General features: G+C 30.6%; 2 protein-coding genes across 2 annotated transcripts; both read right to left on the reverse strand.

Moving 5' to 3' along the window:
- Window positions 1–408: 408 nt before the first annotated feature.
- On the reverse strand, window positions 409–1,485 carry LOC124458167 (neuronal pentraxin-2-like). The gene is made up of 2 exons (XM_047008240.1): window positions 1,237–1,485; window positions 409–961 (listed from the first exon to the last, which is right to left on the reverse strand). Exons 1-2 carry the CDS (start codon window positions 1,380–1,382, stop codon window positions 583–585), a joined length of 525 nt encoding a protein of 174 aa, XP_046864196.1. The 5' UTR covers window positions 1,383–1,485; the 3' UTR covers window positions 409–582.
- A 12,292-nt stretch (window positions 1,486–13,777) lies between these two features.
- Window positions 13,778–19,220, reverse strand: LOC124457220 (sushi, von Willebrand factor type A, EGF and pentraxin domain-containing protein 1-like). The gene is made up of 5 exons (XM_047007501.1): window positions 19,022–19,220; window positions 16,113–16,336; window positions 15,372–15,501; window positions 14,431–14,683; window positions 13,778–14,156 (listed from the first exon to the last, which is right to left on the reverse strand). Exons 1-5 carry the CDS (start codon window positions 19,134–19,136, stop codon window positions 13,778–13,780), a joined length of 1,101 nt encoding a protein of 366 aa, XP_046863457.1. The 5' UTR covers window positions 19,137–19,220.
- Between the last annotated feature and the right edge of the window lie 912 nt (window positions 19,221–20,132).

Raw genomic sequence — 20,132 nt, forward strand, 5'->3', positions numbered from 1 at the left:
GTACTATACACAACTCTTATAAACTAAGCATGCATGAGTGGCGAGCGTGCGTCAAAGTTCTTCACTTAATTCTCTTTAACGAGATCAAAGTTTCCCTAATCTTTGTCTGTTATTCCATGCATTTGGTGATGTGAATGAGGTCTGTTGTAGCTACAACAGTATAAGCGTCAATTAACGTCACTATCTTGACAGATCATCAATCTCATGCAAGTTCAGACCAATAGTAATGTATATTATACCATTCATCTTAATTAAACAAAAATTTAACGCCCATTTAAATTCCAGTGTCGATTTTCTTACCGGTTGCTTACATATTAATAATGGTGACGTTGTGTATAAATATCACGTTTCATACATCATCATGACTTATTGTAGTTTTTGTAGCACACTTCACAAGAAGCATCATTATATCAAGTATTCTATATAATGCAATTAAAACGGCAAATTTAACCTACTTACATCATGTAGCTATCGTTATATATTAACTTAACATATAAATTTATTAAAACAAAGTTAAATCTATAGTAATGTCCATAAGTTATAATTGTATATCAGAAAAGAAACGGAATAAAGCTGTGATGTTTATGTGGAGCAAACCGGCTCAACACGATTAGTAGTATTAGTAAATTCAAAGTCATGGTAACCAATACTGTATCCACTTAAATATGCATTGCAGTTTTTTGCCAGTAGCTGTATCTCATCAATCGACAAAATTTTGTCCCATATGTATACAGCATCTATAATTCCTTTAAAACAGTTACGAATCTGAAATCCTCCACCAAAAGTGTCTTGATCTTGTCCAACCACCCATACTCCTCCTGCTAGAAGAGTTCGATCTTTTGCAACAATTTTTGAATATTTTTGTTCGCCGTCTTTGTAAATGATCAATTGTCCATCAACCTTTTGCCACGTGATCATAATATGATGTTGTTTTCCATCAAATATATCACTAATGTCAGTTCTAAAACATGTACAAAAATTTATAAGACTTCAAGTCGAAAATTAACCATAAAAAGTTGGAAAGCATTTCATGTCTTTTAGCTTCCGTTTCTTAAAGTCTTTTTTGTTATACCAATAACAATAATCGTTAATTAGATAATAAAGCGTTTGGAAAAAATCAAAAGATGTCAACGAATCATGAAAATGGAAAAGGTGCATTTCTATTTCCTTCTGCATCTCGAAATAGTATTTAAAAAAATCAATTATTTTTTTTGGTAAATTGTTATATCTGTATACCTAAAAAATGTACGAAAAAAATATGAAGACAACTTCTTGTTTAAGATAAGAAATAAAGGAGCGTTTGCATGAACTTGTCCTTTTTCTTTAAATGCATGGGATATTATCGATGCATGTCGTGCCTCGAAATAATAATCATCAGACATTGTGATCCAAAATGATATTGAAAATGCATCAAATTGCTTGGAAGAGTTGAGATATATTCCATATTGATGTGTATTGCCACCATCAAACTTGCTTGCCAGTCGTGGACCTGCAAGAAACTACTAATTCAACCAAAAGTACATTTTTAAAACACTTTTTTATGGAAAAAAATGACATTAGGAGAATGCAGTTGCCTTGAGCCTAGCCGGGTAGCAACGTACAAAAATTATACTGCCAATTTTCCAATGCCTCTCAGAGTTAATAAAGTACTATAAAAGTGCAGTTGTTTAGCACTATTTTTAAACTTTAACTTTCTTCTTTTTTTATGAAAACACAGAACGCACATTCTGGTACTAACCGCTAAGTTTTTTTTAATAATTATGTTATATATATGCTCTAAATTATTTGACTAATAATTAATAGTTAGTTACTATTGTCATAAGCCAATATTCATTATTTTATTTATAATATTAAACTAAACAACTATCTCATTTATGTTTTAACGTGAATGTGTGAACAAGTTTGTAGGGAGATGTACAAGTGAAAAATCACGCAACTGTTTCTTTAGGTGAAAAAAGTTTCCAGCTTAAAGGTACATTTATTGTGTACCTTTGCATTACTTATTAACGATGTAGTAAACTAAGCTTACCAATTTCACAAAAATCTCCTACATATGTCATTGGACATTGGCATTTATAAGGATCTGATTTTGGTGGAATGTTGTCATCGAGTTGTCCAACCTCCATTTTGCAGTTTTCCGCTTATTGCTTCGCACCTAAAGAAAAGAACATACCTTACAAGATTGGCAATTATATAAAAGCTTTAATTGTTTTTGATGGCTAAACATTTTTTTAAGTTTCAAAGACTATTTAGTTTATAATTTCTTATATTCATTTTTTTCTAATCAAACGGTATTTTCCAACTCATTTTTTTACAGATTTCTTCATATGAAATACAAACTTGAAAAAAGGCATTTCTTATAAAACTGACAATTAGGTAACAGAAAGAATTAATTTTAAAAGTTGCATACCAAACATCTATGGAATATATTTTTCAAAATAATTACATTGCATTCTGCTCTCTGACTTATAAGAAGTCATTTTTAGTTTGATTTGTTCTTAGGTTGCACAGGTGCGAAAGTTGTGCTAACACAAACGTATGAGACAAGTAAATTAATATTGAATTATGTTTAGTTTACTAAACATTTAGTAATTTATGTTTTCAAGTATTATGATTTTACTATATACTTTTGTAAATTTTACACAATTCATAAATATCTAATACTTTTTTCTTAATATTTTTTGCACCCAATTGTAGCTAACAATATTTGAATTAAAATACATAAGCCATATTCATACCTGTGGGCCAGTTTTTAATTTTTGATAGAAATTCCATTTTCTCTCGTTACAATTTTCGTGTTCGTGCTGAAGTGACGATGTCAACTGACAGTTTATATTTTGCTTGGAATAATTGATGAAGTTGAATCCAATGCAATGTTCTTCTTGATGACATTTAAAGGTGCAATCCTCCAATGTCTCAACTATTCCATCTTTGAGGATGTGCTTTACCAAAGGACATGTATCTGTTAGAAAATTGATATCATTTATAATGTTGCCCACAAATGCGTCATCTTTTTATTGGTCAATGACCAGATCAGTCGACAGTCTGGAATTGTCTCGAACGATAAAAAGGGTGACCGGACGTACAAGGGAGTCCAATTGCCATCTTACAATTGGCTCCTTTGAATTTTTGTTTTATTGTGATTGGTTTGACCGATTTCGACTAAAAGCCAACTGAACTAACATAGTCAAGCTCAGTGTCTGAATTGAATGTTTGATCGTTTCATAGTAATTTTCTAAAGCTTGGTAGAAACTAAACTACAATCAGATGTAATTTATGGACATCGTTTACAAATTCATATATTGACATGAATGCTGCTGTCCAAAGTGTGAATTTTTGTAAGAGGGTGAAAAATTTATGAATAAATTGTAAATGCTTGGCAAAGACGATATCGCCAACATTGTTTTGAGTTTTATCAGCAGAAATTTACATGCAAAATTGTAAGTAAAGGACAAGTGAAGTGTATGCCTGAATGTGATATATCAAAGTCAATTTATGCGAGTGTGTGATGCGATTTATGTCAATATGGCAAATGGTAAGTATATTGATGCTTCTAAAATTGTTGATGCCGAAGGACTTTTAGCTATGATTTTTTTAGTGCTTGGACAAACATGTAACTATAAATTCATCTCACAAATTTCCCTGTGAATGTTGATGCTTAAAAACATTTTCATGTAAATTTATATTTTTCTTTAATATACTTCTAAGTAAGAGGTTTCCAAATTTGTCTTCCTAAATTTTATTGTTAATAAAGATTTACGTTGTATGAACTCCACCTTTAGAAGACTCATACGAGCACGCAGAAGCGTAACTAAAACGTTAATTGGACATGTGTATATTCATATATTCATTTGCGCCCTACTGATCTCTTTTGAAATTCAATTCACATTCAAAAGTTATGTAAATTTTGAAGGATTATCATTATTGTTTTATTTAGAAATCTAATGTTCTCATGGTCAGTAAACAAAACAAAAATTTGCATAGCAAAAGTAAAATGTCGGGTTGGCTATGCTACTATTAATCTGGACGATCTACATGTACAAGCATGCTAGAATATACTCGGGTGCGTGAAACTATTCTTTTTCTTATGTATGTCATGTAAAACAACTAATAAGTTAAAAATTGATTATATTTTCGATCAAATAAATATACATTCCCACCTTCAGAGCGACGTCTGTATAGTGATGTTGATGTTTTCCCTTCACATTGATTTTGAGCTGCAATCATTAAGTAAAGCATCAACAATGGAATTAAATCCTTAAAGGTATTTGTCATTTCGTTGAGCCTATATGCTATCCTTAAAATTGAATTTCTCTCAATAAGAAAAGTTAAAACTTCCAGTTATTTATTAAAATTACCAATTTGTATGAACACCTAAACTGACAAAAAGAGAATGGTTAGCAAGATAAGTCATATTCATTTAAATGTGCTCAGACTTTAATAATTCATTGCGTTGCTATTAATTACTTAACACGTGATTATCTTGATAGAAATCTGACAAGATCTTAATTTAAACACAAAACATTGTTCAGTTGGGCTTTTCCATTGGAAGAACTGATGGAGAATTAAAGCAAATAAAAAAAATGCAAAGGCAAAAAAAAATTTTAAGTATTAAAAAAAGTAAAACCTAAAGAAGTAAAATCAAGTTTTATTTATCAAACTTCAAAAAGTGCAAGGACAATCATAGTAAAAAAATTGAAAAAGCCTTATTCTCGTTTAAGTAGAAAAGAAATGGAAAAAATTACACAAATCTGCTTTATATAGCTGTTTGGTTAAATTTTTAGCTGTATAATTTTTTGATGGCATAAAGGCGTCCAATATGACAGAAAACGTGTCAAAAAAGTTGTCAAAGTCATTGACACCTGCATTAATTTTACAAAGTAGCAATTATGATGCAAGACGAAAGAGGGCAAAAGAAAACATTTAGCGAATTAAATAATTTTTTGATTGAAGAATCTAGAACCCATTTTACTTATTATAAGCTACAGAAATTGCCAACGTAACATTCAAATCTTTTTTGTTTTGAAAGGTTTCAGTTTTTTGAGATTGCATTAAATAAAATCTTTTTGTTGAAGGGAAATGTGTTTGGTAATTGTTTTCGCAACTAACGCTTTCTCAATTACTTTAGACAGAGATAAAAGTGCTTCTGGTTGAGGATATTGTTTGAACGTGTTTATTCAATAGTACTTTTAAAGAAATGTTTTTCTTTTCAAAACTCCTCCTATAAACAATTATTAAAATCAATTTGAGAAGCGTCTATATTTCTTTATTCTTAAACACCTACAATGCAGTTCCATACTTTCTTGAACTGAATGAGTGGCATTATTACTTTTCTGTACACGCAATACTGTAAGTTGAAAGTAATTACATCTGTTCTTATACAATTATCAACTTAAATAACTGGAAATTAATGGGTTTATATTTTTTCGTGAGTTAGCTATGAATTTGAAATGCCTGTTTACTTGTGCTAAACAAAATTATACTAATATCTAAATTAAATTTCACGAAAGTTAAAAACCAAAATTTTGCAACAGTTGTAGCTGAAAGCAAAAGGTACGTCTTGCACTAGAAAGAAATATTCAAAAACTAGAAACATATTTCGTATCTTTAGAACACTTAACTTATTGCTGCCAGCATCCGATCGAGTTATATAAAATTAGAAAGCCTAATAATGACATATGATATAATAAGAAACAATGAGTACGCTCTGAATTACCAAGTCTGTAATGAACACAAAAAAACTTTGTTCATTCTTGACTCTGTACGAACACCAAACATTTGTAAGTTTATAACTTCTTAAATGTAGACTAATGAACGTTGAATTTTAAAATAACACCAATTTGGTGTGAATATTATAGCCTCTATATATACACAAACATAATGTAAATATATACAACATCTACGTAAATGTACACAAGTGGAGTAAATTTACATTTTAAATTCATATAAAGGAAAGAGTTTACAAATTTATGCAAATTTACGAGCAGAAAGTTAATATACACTTATTAAAGCATAAACTTACACTATTTGAGTCATACAGAAAGTAGTAAATGTATTTTTGACATGAGTTTAAAGTCTAACTAAACAAAACAGGAAAAGTAAAGTAGCATAAAAACATATTTCAGCAAGAATTTACCGAATTTAATTTTTATCACAAATTATGTCATACTTGTGTATCCATAACTTAGCTGACAACTGTTAAAGTGGTACTATGACGAAAATTTTGCCTCTCGTTTTTTTTCCATAGATTAATAGTGCATGTAAAAAAATGTCTTCTGGCGAAATTTTAGCGCAATGTATTTCAGGCTGTTTGAGTTACGTAGCGATAAAACTTGAACTTTAAGAGCCGCCATTAAAATGCGCCATATTTGAATTTTCAAGAAGAAAGGTGCTTGTGACGTCATAGTCTTAACTCACGGCTGTTTTCAATATAACACTATATACAAACAGAGATTTTAAAGGTTGTATAAATCAATTTTTTTAACATGCCTTCAACGCGCTGTGTCGTGCAAGATTGCAGTAATAAGTCTGATAGAAGTACAGGCATTTCATTACATAAAAGCCCAAACGACGAGTCTTTGAGAAGAATTTGGGTTCGCGCAAAATTCGATTTATGATTTGTTCGAATCACTTCTCGGATGATTGTTTTGAGCGTTTATTCCATTTGGGTGGTATGACTAGACGGCTCAAACCTTGTGCCGTACCTACTATTTGGAAGAAATCACAAACATCAACAACGTCAAGAGAGCGGCATCAGGTTAGCACAAGTTGCAATTATTATACACTTTCACATATTGCAGATGATAAATTTTCACAATTTGAGAGAACCAATAATACATCCAGGCAAACTTTCAATATATAATATACATTTATACTAAGGTTTTAAAGGAAATACAAAATGAAGTGTCTGTATCATGCGATGACCTTTGTTCTTCAAACCTAACGAGGCTGCTTGAAGAACAAATTCGTTCAGGCAAACTTCGTTAAAGCCAGGGTGATCCAAAATGCATTTCCTTTCATAGATTTCGAACTGATACATTTTACCACGGCATTGCTCTATTTCCATGCAGCATCGGCATTCTTGAGGCACTCTTGAGACAACAAGATCCAACGAACGATGGCCACATTCACACCTTTGAATATTGGCCAAATTGTATGTTTCCATAAAGTTATCATTGCTAACGGCAGACGATTCAGATCAAAGAAACACACTTAGAATGACATCTTACCATGAAGTAACATCAACACGGGCATCAAAACTATCTTGCAGCATGTCTTCAACCCAATTATATATAATAGCACAAAATAAATCAGAAAATATTTTTTGTTTTTTCCTCATATTTTTATAAGTGCGCTATTGACAAAACAAAGAAACACATCATGTCGCTAAAATAAAACATCAACCATAATTGTATTATTGTTCAAAAATAAACGTTGTATATAAAAAGCATGACTTTTTTCTAACACACCAAAATCTGGACATTGTTAAAAGTTTATCCAGAAAGACTGTTGTATCAAAAGGACAGATCGGAAGTCATAGTCAAACTTTGTTTTCCTTAGTTTGGTAGGGTAATGTGTGTAGTAAACGTTCACAAGAAAAAAGGACAAAATAGTTGTAAAAGAATGTTGAGTAAAGTCTAGAGATCTATGGTTAATACAAAAGCACTGTGTGAATGTCCTGTAGTCTTTTTAAAGAGGTTCTTTTTTTACAATACAACTAATGCTTGCATTGTGCACACTAACTTCACCTTTGGCTTTCATTCCTCGCTTTTAATATACACAATAAATGCATTTTACAAATTTCCCTGTAAAAGATGTTACATATAACGTTTTCATGTAAAGTAATATTTTTGATTAAACTACATATAAGAAATAGGTTTCCAAATTGTTCGCCTGAATTTTCATTGTCTGTCAAGTTTTACGTTATATGAACTTTACCTTAAGAAGACTCGTATGAGCACAAAGTACGATTGTGACAAACTAGTCAACAGTTACAACAAGAAACAGAAACAAAGAGAGAAAAACTGAGAGAACTTAATACAAAAAGGTAAGTTACACCTTACATTCTCCGATTATATCTATTGCAGACAAAGGAGCAAACAAGCACCTTACTTCCGACTAAACCACGATGACAATACACAATTTTTAATACCACACACACAAAAATTTTCCGTGCACTAAATACGATGACGTGTGAACAGTGGCAGATTACTAATTACGGGGCCCGATAGCTAAGACAAAGTTGGGGGCCTTTAAGCGATATCCATTACTTCTATTAATTCTAGTTTTTCTTTGCTTTTGCAAATGTTGTTTGTAACCCCACAGGGTAAAAACGGGAAAAAGTTACTTTTAAATTTCAAACGAAATTTTATAAATCATTAACATGGTCAAGGAAATAAGAAAAGCCATGCAATACTTCATGAGTTCTGAACACCGCGCATTTGAGCAGTAAATAGTATGAAAGCCATTTTCCCTCTGCATTCAATTGCACATATAAGTTTTCATCATCATAAATGATCTAAGTTAAGTACATTTAGCTAGCCTGCATTAGCAAAACCATCCAAATCCTAATCATATCTAGATACAATGGGCCTCTTGAAAGCCTGGGCCTGTAGGCTTAAGCCTACTTAGCCTACTGGCTAACCCGCACTGCCTGTTAGCCAGACAACAAATGTCAAATGCAAATAAAAAAGTTTTCAAGTATTCAAAACGTAAAAACATGTAAAATTATGTTTTATTTATTAAACTTCGAACGGTGCAAGGACTGTTACCTTACAACAATATAAGCTTAGAAAAGCCTCATTCTGGTTTAAGTAGGAAAGAAATGGAAAAATTTACAGATGTATCAGTTGTATAGCTATTTAGTTGAGTTCTTTAATGCATAATTTTTATTGAATTGTACATTAAAAGAGTATGTTTTTATTTTTAAATCTCCTCTTGTGCTTTGCAAACACAAAGTAGATACAGAAATTACCATTCATTTAAAAACGTGCAGTTTGTCCATAAGACTGAGATAATGTAAACAATGTAAACAATTATTAAAATCAATTTGAGAGATGTTTTTATTTCTTTATTCTTAAACACCTGCATTGCAATTCCATATTTTGTTAAATGGCATAATTTGCTTATTTATTTTTGTGCGCACGCAATGCTGTAAATTGAGAGTAATTGTATTTTTTCTTATACAAATAGCCTAAATAAATATTGGTTAATGGGTTGACGTTTTGCACGAGTTAGCTATGAATTTGAAGTCCTAGTTTACTTGTGCTCAACATAATTTTGCTACACTAATTTCTATACTAAATGTCACGGAAGTTAAAAATTAAAATATTGCTACAGTCGTAGCAAAACACAAATGTAAGTTTATAGGCAAACAAAATTTTGTTAAAGAAACATTTAACCTGTATCAAAGTGAAATTAAGAAATAATAATGTGCTTTATGCCTGCACAAATGCTCATCGTGATCTTTTGTGTAAAACTGAAACATTTCAAGGATAAGAACTGAATGTTAAAATGCGTGCTAACTCGTTTCATCCAATGAATATTTATGTGGATAAATATATACATGCAACAACATATTTTCTTTGCCTTCCTATGTCATCATAATTACCGATTTATTGGCTAATTTCCATGCAGTTGCATTTTACGCTACAGCAAAAAATGCTTGCACTATTATCCACTGACGCATGTGCTACTGTGTAAAGTTCAAAATATCAGTAATACATTCGTGCTCTCATTTATTAAACATCGAACGGTGCAAGGACAATTTCAACAATATAACCTTGAAAAAGGTTAATTCTGCTTTAAATAGAAAGAAATAGAAAAAATTGTAGAAATCTTATTTATATAGCTATTTATTTAAATTCTTAATTGCATAATTTTAGATGGCATATAGGTTTCCATTAAGACAGAAAAACTTTACTAATATTGCAAAAGTTATTGACACCTGCATTAATTTTACTTAGAAGCAATTATGACGCAGAAGCTCAGAAAAAGAAAGCATTTAGAGACCTCAATAATTTTTTGTTCAAGCAAGCTAGCCAACATTTTACTTATTATAAGCTACAAAAATTACCATTGTAACAATAAAATCCTTTTTGTTTGAAAGATTAAAGTTTTTTAGGAATGCATTCGATGACATCTTCTTTTTTAAGGAAAACCTGCTCCGTAGATGTAATTGCCAACATTGCTTTCAATGGCAGCGAATCTTTGAGCGATATTTTGATAAAGAGAGACTTTCACTAGATAACAATAAGTTCTAAATTTGTTAATGATAAAAAATATTTTCTTTCACCTATTTTTGAGTTTCTCTACACGGAGATAAAATTGCTTTTAAAAAACAACATTTGTTGGTTCTGTTTATTCAATGGTACGTACAAAAAATATTTTTTCTTTTCGAAACTCTTCCTTTAGTTTGGAAACACAAAAGAAACCTTAAAATTACGATTCCTCTAAAAACATGAAGTTTGTCCATAAGACAGAGGTAATATAAACAAGTATTAGAATTAATTCATAACTTTCTGGAATGCATGAGTTCCTTTTTACTTCCTTATACACAGAACGCTGTAAATTAAGAATAATAGCATCTGTCCTTATGCAAACAACAAAAATATTTATAAGTTAATGAGTTTATATTTTTCTTAATAAGCTTAAAATTTGAAATGTTTGTTTAATTGTGCTAAACAAAATCATACTTCATACACTATACTAATTTCTAAATTAAATATCACGAACGTCAAATACGAAAATTTTGTAACGTTAGCTGAATGGAAAAAGTGAGTGTTTTCATTTTAGTAAACCTTCATTGATAAATTGTTAAAGAAACATTTGACGCGTGTCAAAGTAAATTTATGATCATTTGTGGTTTCTCAATGTGTTTTATAACAACACAATTATTCATTATGCTCTCTTGAGTAAAACTGAAGCATTTCAAAGAAAAGAGCTGAATGTTAAAATTCATGCAAACTCGCCTTTTCCAATGAGTATTTATGCATATAAATATATATATATTTATATGCAAAAACATATTTTTATGCGCTCCTACGTCATCATAATTAAAATTAATGGAGAGTAATTATGATGACTCTTACTATCTTTAATGGTTTAATTTTTCAAAAAAGTATTTTAAAGTTTATCTGCCACGTTGGAAGCCATTGTGTCATCAAATTTATCAGTTAAGAATTTCACTTAAGTTAAAGAGCATTTTCCTACGCCATCCTAATTACCGCAATGAAAACTGACTCAGCTGTTGACACTTTTTTTAAATTTTTTTGAAAATAATTTTAAAGTTCTTTTATCATAAAAACAAACCATAACGCGTTATATAAAGCCATCAAAGCAGATTTCTAGTAACGGATTGTTATTTTAGTATATAGTATAATGCAAATCTTTCGTGTTAACAAAACTAGGTTTCCAAATTGTATACTAAAATAACAATCTAACAATACCACTGCTTCTTGTAAAACTGCTGCAATTTCATTCACATTTTCTAAAGAGGTTAGAGCTGCATCGGATATACACATGGCAAAGGCATTTTTAAATGTAGTGAACGCACTATTTTTATGCTGGGACTCGATGAGAGGATGGGTAGAATAGTATTTTGCATTCTCAAACATTTCAACACTAGTTAGGAATCTCAAGTAAATAGAGAGAGTCTCATTTCCAACTAATGCAATAGAACATGCATTGAACAGAAAATTCCCATTGGCTAAAGTACTAAAAGAAAAATTAGTATTAAAGTATCAATGGCTGCTTTGTGATACCAAGTTATACCTGGAAACAAATCTGTTAGACGGACTATGACATTAGAATAAATAAAGGTAACCAATACTGTTAAAGATAGACTAATAATATTGAAATTGAGAAAGTTATTTTCTCTTTGTTTTAATTTGGTAACATCATGATAAAGTCAAAGTCACAGGCAGGTAGTCTAAGATTTGGAACTAGTCTAGGCATGTCGTACAGGATTCAGACGACTTATTGATTCCATCTACTATAGCATCAATATTCTATATAAATCGCAAAAGAAAGTAACAGTTATTCAAAATGATATGTTAGTTTCTTTAATCAGGGGATAACATATAATGCCAGGAATACAAGGATAATACATTATTGATTAGGTTAAATTTTAAAAAGGACCAGCTTTGACTAATATTGAAGTAAAACATTTTTTTCAACAGACAGTAACAATTAAAATTATTTAGGCCGTACATTAGACAGACTGAGTATGCAAAATAATGACAGCTTTAGACATATATTTTACATGATACACTAAATATGAATAGCTGAAAATTAATGGATTTATCATATATTTCAGGCCAAGATGTCAAACGTAAATAAAAATATAAATTTAATACTCCAGTACATGTAAATTCTTACCTAACAGGGACATTGGGTCCTGATCTTTCAATTTGGCTTTCAGGGAACTACAGTTTTGAAATTGAACAAATTCGTAGCATAATACTGCCAGTAGAATTTATACGACGAAGCCTTTCCTCGTTGATTATTTTAACACAGTGTTGTCTCAAGTTAGACAATTCACCAGAAATAATTTCGCAAGCGTTCTCTTGCTGAAAGGTTTGGACAAGCTTTTCAAGAACATCGATCTTTTTAGAAGTTTCCATTGATCCTAATCGCTGAGTAGAACTAGAAGTAGCGTTTTTTCAAGTCGACAAGAATCGATCTATTGCATATGACTTGTATTTATTGCGCATTCAAAATACATTCACCGTGGCTCACCGTGGCGCACATGACCAAAACGTTCCCTGTGATTGGCTTGCAACGCTGCACCGTGGCTAAAGGTTACTATATTTAGCAACTATTGCGAAATTTTTTGAACGCTGACCGTGGCTCTTCATTCTGAGATTGCAGGCGCAAATTTACGAACATACTCCGAACATATTCATGGCGTATTCGGCAAGATTCGAGACGCTTTCGGTGATTTAACAGTTCAGAGTTTAACTGGATGATAATACTATTTTAACAAGACGTTTAATTTGAAGTTTTTGTTCTGTTAACACAAATTTTTTGACAAAAAATTACAAAATTCATTCAATTTTTGCTTTTGATCGAATTTTGCTGTATTTGAGCAAAATTTTTAATCATGAAAAAGTCAACCCTGGAAAAACTTAAGCGGCAGAATTCTGACCTTGGCTCAAGCCACTTTCGCCATGGCCTAGATCCGCCCCTGTAGCTTGGGTAGTATACACTACTCTAATAAACTAAGCATGCATGAATGGCGAGCGTGCGTCAAAGTTCTTCACTTAATTCTCTTGAACGAGATCAAAGTTTCCCTACTCTTTGTCAGTTATTGATGCATTTGGTGATGTGAATGAGGTCTGTTGTAGCTACAACAGTATAAGTGTCAATTAACGTCACTATCTTGACAGATCATCAATCTCATGCAAGTTCAGACCAATAGTAATGTATATTATACCATTCATCTTAATTAAACAAAAATTTAACGCCCATTTAAATTCCAGTGTCGATTTTCTTACCGGTTGCTTACATATTAATAATGGTGACGTTTTGTATAAATATCACGTTTCATACATCATCATGAATTATTGCAGTTTTTGTATCACATTTCACAAGAAACATCATTATATCAAGTATTCTATATAATGCAATTAAAACGGCAAATTTAACCTACTTACATCATGAAGCTTCGTTATATGTTAACTTAACACAAAAATGTATTAAAACAAAGTTAAACTTATAGAAATCTCTACAATTTATAATAGTATATCAGAAAAGAAAAGGAATAAAGCTGTGATGCTCATACGGAGCAAGTTGGCTCAACACGATTAGTAGTATTAGTAAATTCAAAGTCATGGTAACCAATACTGTATCCACTTAAATATGCATTGCAGTTATTTGCCAGTAGCTTTATCTCATCAATCGACAAAACTTTGTCCCATATGTATACAGCGTCTATTATTCCTTTGAAACAGTCACTATTCTGAAATCCTCCACCAAATGTGTCTTGATCCTGTCCAACCACCCATATTCCTCCTGCTAGAAGATTTTGACCTTTTGCAACTAATTTTGAATCTTTTTGTTCGCCGTCTTGGTAAATGATCATTTGTCCATCAACCTTTTGCCACGTGATCATAATATGATGTCCTTTTCCATCAAATATATCACTAATGTTAGTTCTAAAAGATGTAGAAAAATGTATAAGATTTCAAGTCGAAAATTAACCATAAAGAGATGGAAAGCAGTTCATGTCTTTTAGCTTTCGCTTTCCAAAGTCTTTTTGTTACACCAATAACATTTTTCGTTGAGGAGATACTAAAGGGTTTAGAAAAAATCAAAAGATGTCAATGACTCATAAAAAAATGGAAAACGTGCATTTCTATTTCCTTCTGCATCTCAAAATAATATTTAAAAAATCAATTATTTTTTTGGTAAAATGTAATATCTGTATACCTAAAAAATGTACGAAGAAAATATGAAGATAACTTCTTGTTTAAGATAAGAAATAAAGGAGCGTTTGCATGGACTTGGCCTTCTTGTTTAAATGCATAGGATATTATCGATGCCTCTTGGGTCTCGTAATAAATATCATCAGACATTGTGATCCAAAATGATATTGAAAATGCATTGAATTGCTTAGAAGAGTTGACATATAATCCATATTGATGTGTATTGCCACCATCAAACTTTCTTGCCAGTCGTGGACCTGCAAGAAACCACTAATTCAACCAAAAGTACATTTTCAGAACACTTTTTATAGAAAAAAGATGACATTACGAGAAGAGACTGCCTAGAGCTTAGCCGGGTAGCAACGTACAAAAGTGATACTGCTAATTTTCTAATGTCTCCCAAAGTTAAAGAAGTACTATACATACACAAATTCGAAGCTGACCTGAACAAACAAGTGCAGTTGATTAGTACTATTTTCAAACTTAACTTCCTTATTTTTTTTATCAAAACGCAGAACGCACATTCTGTCACTAACCGCTAAGTTATTTTAATAATTATGTTAAATCTATGCCCTAATTTACGTGATAGTTTTGTACTATATTTATCTCGCGTTGTAATTAACTTCCTTATTTACCCTGACCTATTTTTGTATTAATGATATCAATATAGTTAAATCTATGTAATACATATTGAGTAATTATTAATAAGATATAGTTACTTACAATTTTCATAAGGCAATATTTATTATTTTATTCATAATTTTAAACAAAACAATTATCTCATTTATATTTAAGCGTGAATGTTTGACTATAATTTTAGTGGAGAATTGCACAAGTAAATAATAACGCAATCGATTCTTTAGGTCAAAAAAAGCTTTTGAGCTTAAAGGTCCATTTATTGCGTATCTTACATTACTTATTAATGAAAAAGTAAACTAAGCTTACCAATTTCACAAAAATCTCCTGTATATGTAATTGGACATTGGCATTTATAAGGATCCGACTTTGGTACATTTTTGGCATTAAGAACTGCCCAACCTCCATTTTTGCATTGTTTTTGCTTAACACTTGGCACCTAAAGAAAGGTATATACCTTACAAAATTGAAAATGATTGAAAAGCATTAATTGTTTTTAATGGATAACAAAATTTTTTCAACTTCAATGACTATCAAGTTTATAATTTCTTGTATTCATTTTTTCGTAAACAAAAGGTATTTTTGAACTCCTTTTTCACATATTTCTTCATATGAAATGCAAATTTAAAGAAAATCATGCCTCATAAAAATGACAATTAGGTAAGAGAAAGTAATAATTTTAAAAATTGCATAGGAAACAATTATGCCACACCTACAAATCAACCATTGTAGTGTGCACGAGCTTTTCATAATAGTTGCATTGCATACTCCTCTTTAACTTATGTGAAGTCATTTTTAGTTTGATTTGTTCTTAGCTTGCAAAAATGTAAAAGCAATGTTAACACAAACGTATGAGCCAAGTAAATCCATAATGAATTATGTTTACTTTAATAAATATTTAGTAATTAAGGATTTCAAATATTATGATTTTACTGTATATTTTTTTAAATTGTACACGATTCATAAAGATCTAATACTTTTTCTTAATACTTTTTGCTCTCAATTGTAGCTAACAATTTTAGAATAAAAATACATAAGCCATGCTCATACCTGTGGGTCAGTTGATAATTTCTGATAAAAATTCCATTTTCTCTCGTGACAATTTTGGTGTTCATGCTGAAGTGATGATGTCAACTGACAGTTTATATTTTGCCTGGAGTAATTGATGAAGTTGAATCCAATACAAAGTACTTCTTGATGACATTTAAAGGTGCAATCCTCCAATGTCTCAAATCTTTCTTCTTTGAGGATGTGTTTCACCAATGGACATGTATCTGTTGGAAAATTGATATCATTTATAATGTTGCCCACAATTGCTTGAATGTATCAAAAAGACGAGAGGACCGAAATTTGAGTGTGAAGTTTAAGGAACGATAGCATAAGTTAACAGTCGATGGTTATGAAAATGTTTAGAACAATAATCGTGAGTTGAAAATATAAATCCAAGAAGGAAAACTTAAATGTGCAAAGTGGAACTAAAAAGTAGAATAACCACATTTGTAAAGCAAATTTCTTTTTCGTGTTATCTTACACTAGAATAAACATAAAAACACCAGAAACAAGATTCAAATTTTACAACGCCTAAATTACTGCGGCTAACATCCGATCGTGTTATGTACAGTTAAAATTATCTATAATGTACTATAATAAAATATCAAACGGTGAATACATTACATATTACCAAGTGTACTGTGAACACCAAACTTTCCTTAATTCTTGACTCTGTGTTAACACCAAAGAGTTATAAGTTTATAAATTCTTAAGTTTAGTTCAATGAATGTTTTATTTGAACTTTACACTAATTTGGTGTATTTAAGTCTTTATATTTACACCAAGATAATGTAAGCATAGGCGTAGGAGGATCGATAATTGGTGGTCTAACATCTATACATTCATTTTACGCAAGGTTAAGCTCTTTTGAGACCATTGTTTTCTAATGATATCAACATAAATAAATGAATATGAGCCCCCAATTTACGATCTTTCTACGCCATGATTGTAAATATATATACGTTTTACGTAAATATACAGCAGTGAGGCAAATTTAGACTTTAGTTACATCATAAAGGTTAGAATGATTACACAAAATTGATGCAAATTTACAATAATTGTAATATACCGTTATTAAAGCCTAAACATACACAAACTTAATCCTGCAGAAAGCAGTAAAGTATTATTACTTTAAGTTTAAAATCTAACTAAGCAAAACTGGAAAAGTGAAGGAGTAAGAATATATATTTGATAAAAAATAACCGAATTTAAATTTTATCACAAATGACGCCATAGTAGTGTATCTATAACTGAACAGACAACTGTTAAAGGTAAGCCATTTGTTTAACTTATTACAGTTCGCTGCACTAAGTTTCTCGTACGCAGAACAGGCTACTAATCAAGACATGCGACGGGATTAACAAGTTAAGCATGCTTCACTACGTGTATCTCGATTTTCTCATTTTAAAGGTTAATGATCAGGATCAGAAACTATTTATTTCTTATATCTTTTAAAAGATTACGATAGCTCATGGTCACATTTTCGAGATAAATGGCTATTTGATTTGTGTTGTCAGTCCTATTTAGCATGCTTTAAATTGCCGATGTCAGAAAATGCGACTTCATCTTATTGGAATTATCGTAAAACTCAGATTAAGGTAACAAAATTCAAAATTTTTAAATTTAAAAATTTACAGCAAATATATGTTAAACTAACACTTCATAAGGACCAAAAATACACCTTAAGTGGGGTAAATGTTTTGTTGACAAGACAGACAGATTATGTATAATTACACCTACAACGGGTTTGCTGTCCACATTGAAATTAATGTGCATAAATGTCTGTTGTAGAGGTTTATATTTTATAATTGCAAATATGAGTGTAAATTGTACTTGACTACAACTCCTTGCCTGCTGTCACATAACGTAATAATCGGACAAAACTATGTATAACAACTTAACATGAACCAGAAAAAGATGTTTTGTGTTTTTAATATTTTTAAAAGTGCGCTACTGACAAAACCAAGAAACAAGACATGTCGCTGAATAAAAACATTGACCATTATTGTATTAATGTTCAAAATAAGCGTTGGAGATAAAAAGCATGACTTGCTTCTGCACGATCAAAATCTGGACCTTGTTAAAAATTTATCCAGTAAGAATATTGTGTCAAAAGCACAGATCGGAAATCCTTATCAAACTTCGTTTTGTTTAGTTTGGTAAGTCTTAAAACAGTCCTAAAATAACGTAGGGTAGAGTTTTACCCTGTGCACAAGCTTAATAATTGCTTGAGTAAAGTCTAGAGATCTATAAATAATACAAACTCATTGTGAGGGCGTTCTGTATTCGTTTTTAAGAGCTTCTATTTTGCAATATAGCTAATGCTTACAATGTGCACACTAAATTTAACTTTGTCATTTGATCCTCGTCTTTACTATACGCTATAAATTCATTTCACAAACTTTTATGTGAAAGTTGCTGCTTAAAACATTTTCATATAAAATTTATTTTTCTTTAGTATATTTATAAGTAATAGGTTTCCAATTCGTTCACCTAAATTTTATTGTTTATAAAGATTTACGTTGTATGAACTCCACTTTAAGAATACTCATACGAGCACAAAGAAGCGTAAATAAAACGTCAGATGGGCATGTGTATATTCATATATTCATTTGCGCGCTACTGAATTCATTTGAAATTCAATTCACTTTTAAAAGCTATGTAAATTTTTAAGGATTATCATTATTATTTTATTTAGAAATCTAATGTTATCGTGGTAAGTCTATTTGCAAAGTGGGAGTAAAAAGTCTGGCTGAATACGCTACTGCTAATCTAGACGATCAACATCTACAAACATGCTACAATCTACTCGGTCGTTTAAACTATTCCATTCTTACACATGTCATGTAAAACAACTAATAAATTAAAATATGGTTATATCTTAGATCAAATAAATATACCCTTCTCACCTTGAGAACGACGTCTGTATAGTGATGTTGATGCTTTCCCTTCACATTGATTTTGAGCTGCAATCATCAAGCAAAGCACTAACATTGGAATTATATCTTCAAAACTATTTGTCATTTTGTTGAGACTATATGCTATTTTTAAAACTGATTTTCTTTCAAAAGGAAAGCATAAAACTTTTAAATATTTGTTAAACTTTACGAACTTGTATGAAAACCTAAACTGAAGAAACGAGAATGGATAGCAAGATAAATGGCATTTATTTTAATGCGTTCAGTCTATACAAAATTCGTTGTATTTATATTAAATATTAATCAAGTGCATTTTAATTGCCTAAATAAAAACCTGACGTAATTGTTATTTTGACACAAAACATTGCTCACTTGTGTTTTTCCATCTGAGGAAACTGGTGGATAATTAAATAATTAAAAACGTCAAATGCAAAAAAAAACTTTTTAAGTATTTAAAACGTAAAAACAAGTAAAGTAATGTTTATTTATTAAACTTCCAAAGGTGGAAGGACAGTTACTTTATCATTAATATTAGCTTGAAAAAGCTTCGTTCTGGTTTAAGTAGGAAAAAAATGGAAATAAATAATGAAGTCTCAGTTATATAGCTATTCAGTTGAGATCTTCATTGCATAATTTTTGCATGGCATAAAGTGTCTAAATAACAATTTTATAAATTAATTCTGAAATATTTTAATGACATAAATATATAAGAACTTTCTTCTTCACTAATTTTTCAATTTCGATGGAGTTGAAATTGTTTTTAAGGAAGACATTCTCCGAATCTTTTTATTCAACAGTACATTTAAAGAATATGTTTTTCTTTTCAAAACTCCTCTTATGTTTTAGAAACACAAAGTTAACACAGAAGTTACCATTCATTTAAAAATGTCTAGCTTGTCCATAAGACTGTGATAATGTATACAAATTTTAAAATCAATTTGAGAAACGTTTTTATTTTTTCCTTCTTAAACACCTGCAATGCAATTCCATAATTCGTTAAAGAACATTATTTGCTTATTCACTTCTGTGAGCACGCAATGTTGTCAATTAAGAGCAATTGCACTTTTTCTTATACAAAAACTTAAATAAATATCAGTTAATG

The sequence above is a fragment of the Xenia sp. Carnegie-2017 genome, unplaced genomic scaffold, assembly GCF_021976095.1.
Source record: "Xenia sp. Carnegie-2017 unplaced genomic scaffold, XeniaSp_v1 HiC_scaffold_6, whole genome shotgun sequence".
NCBI lineage: Eukaryota > Metazoa > Cnidaria > Anthozoa > Malacalcyonacea > Xeniidae > Xenia > Xenia sp. Carnegie-2017.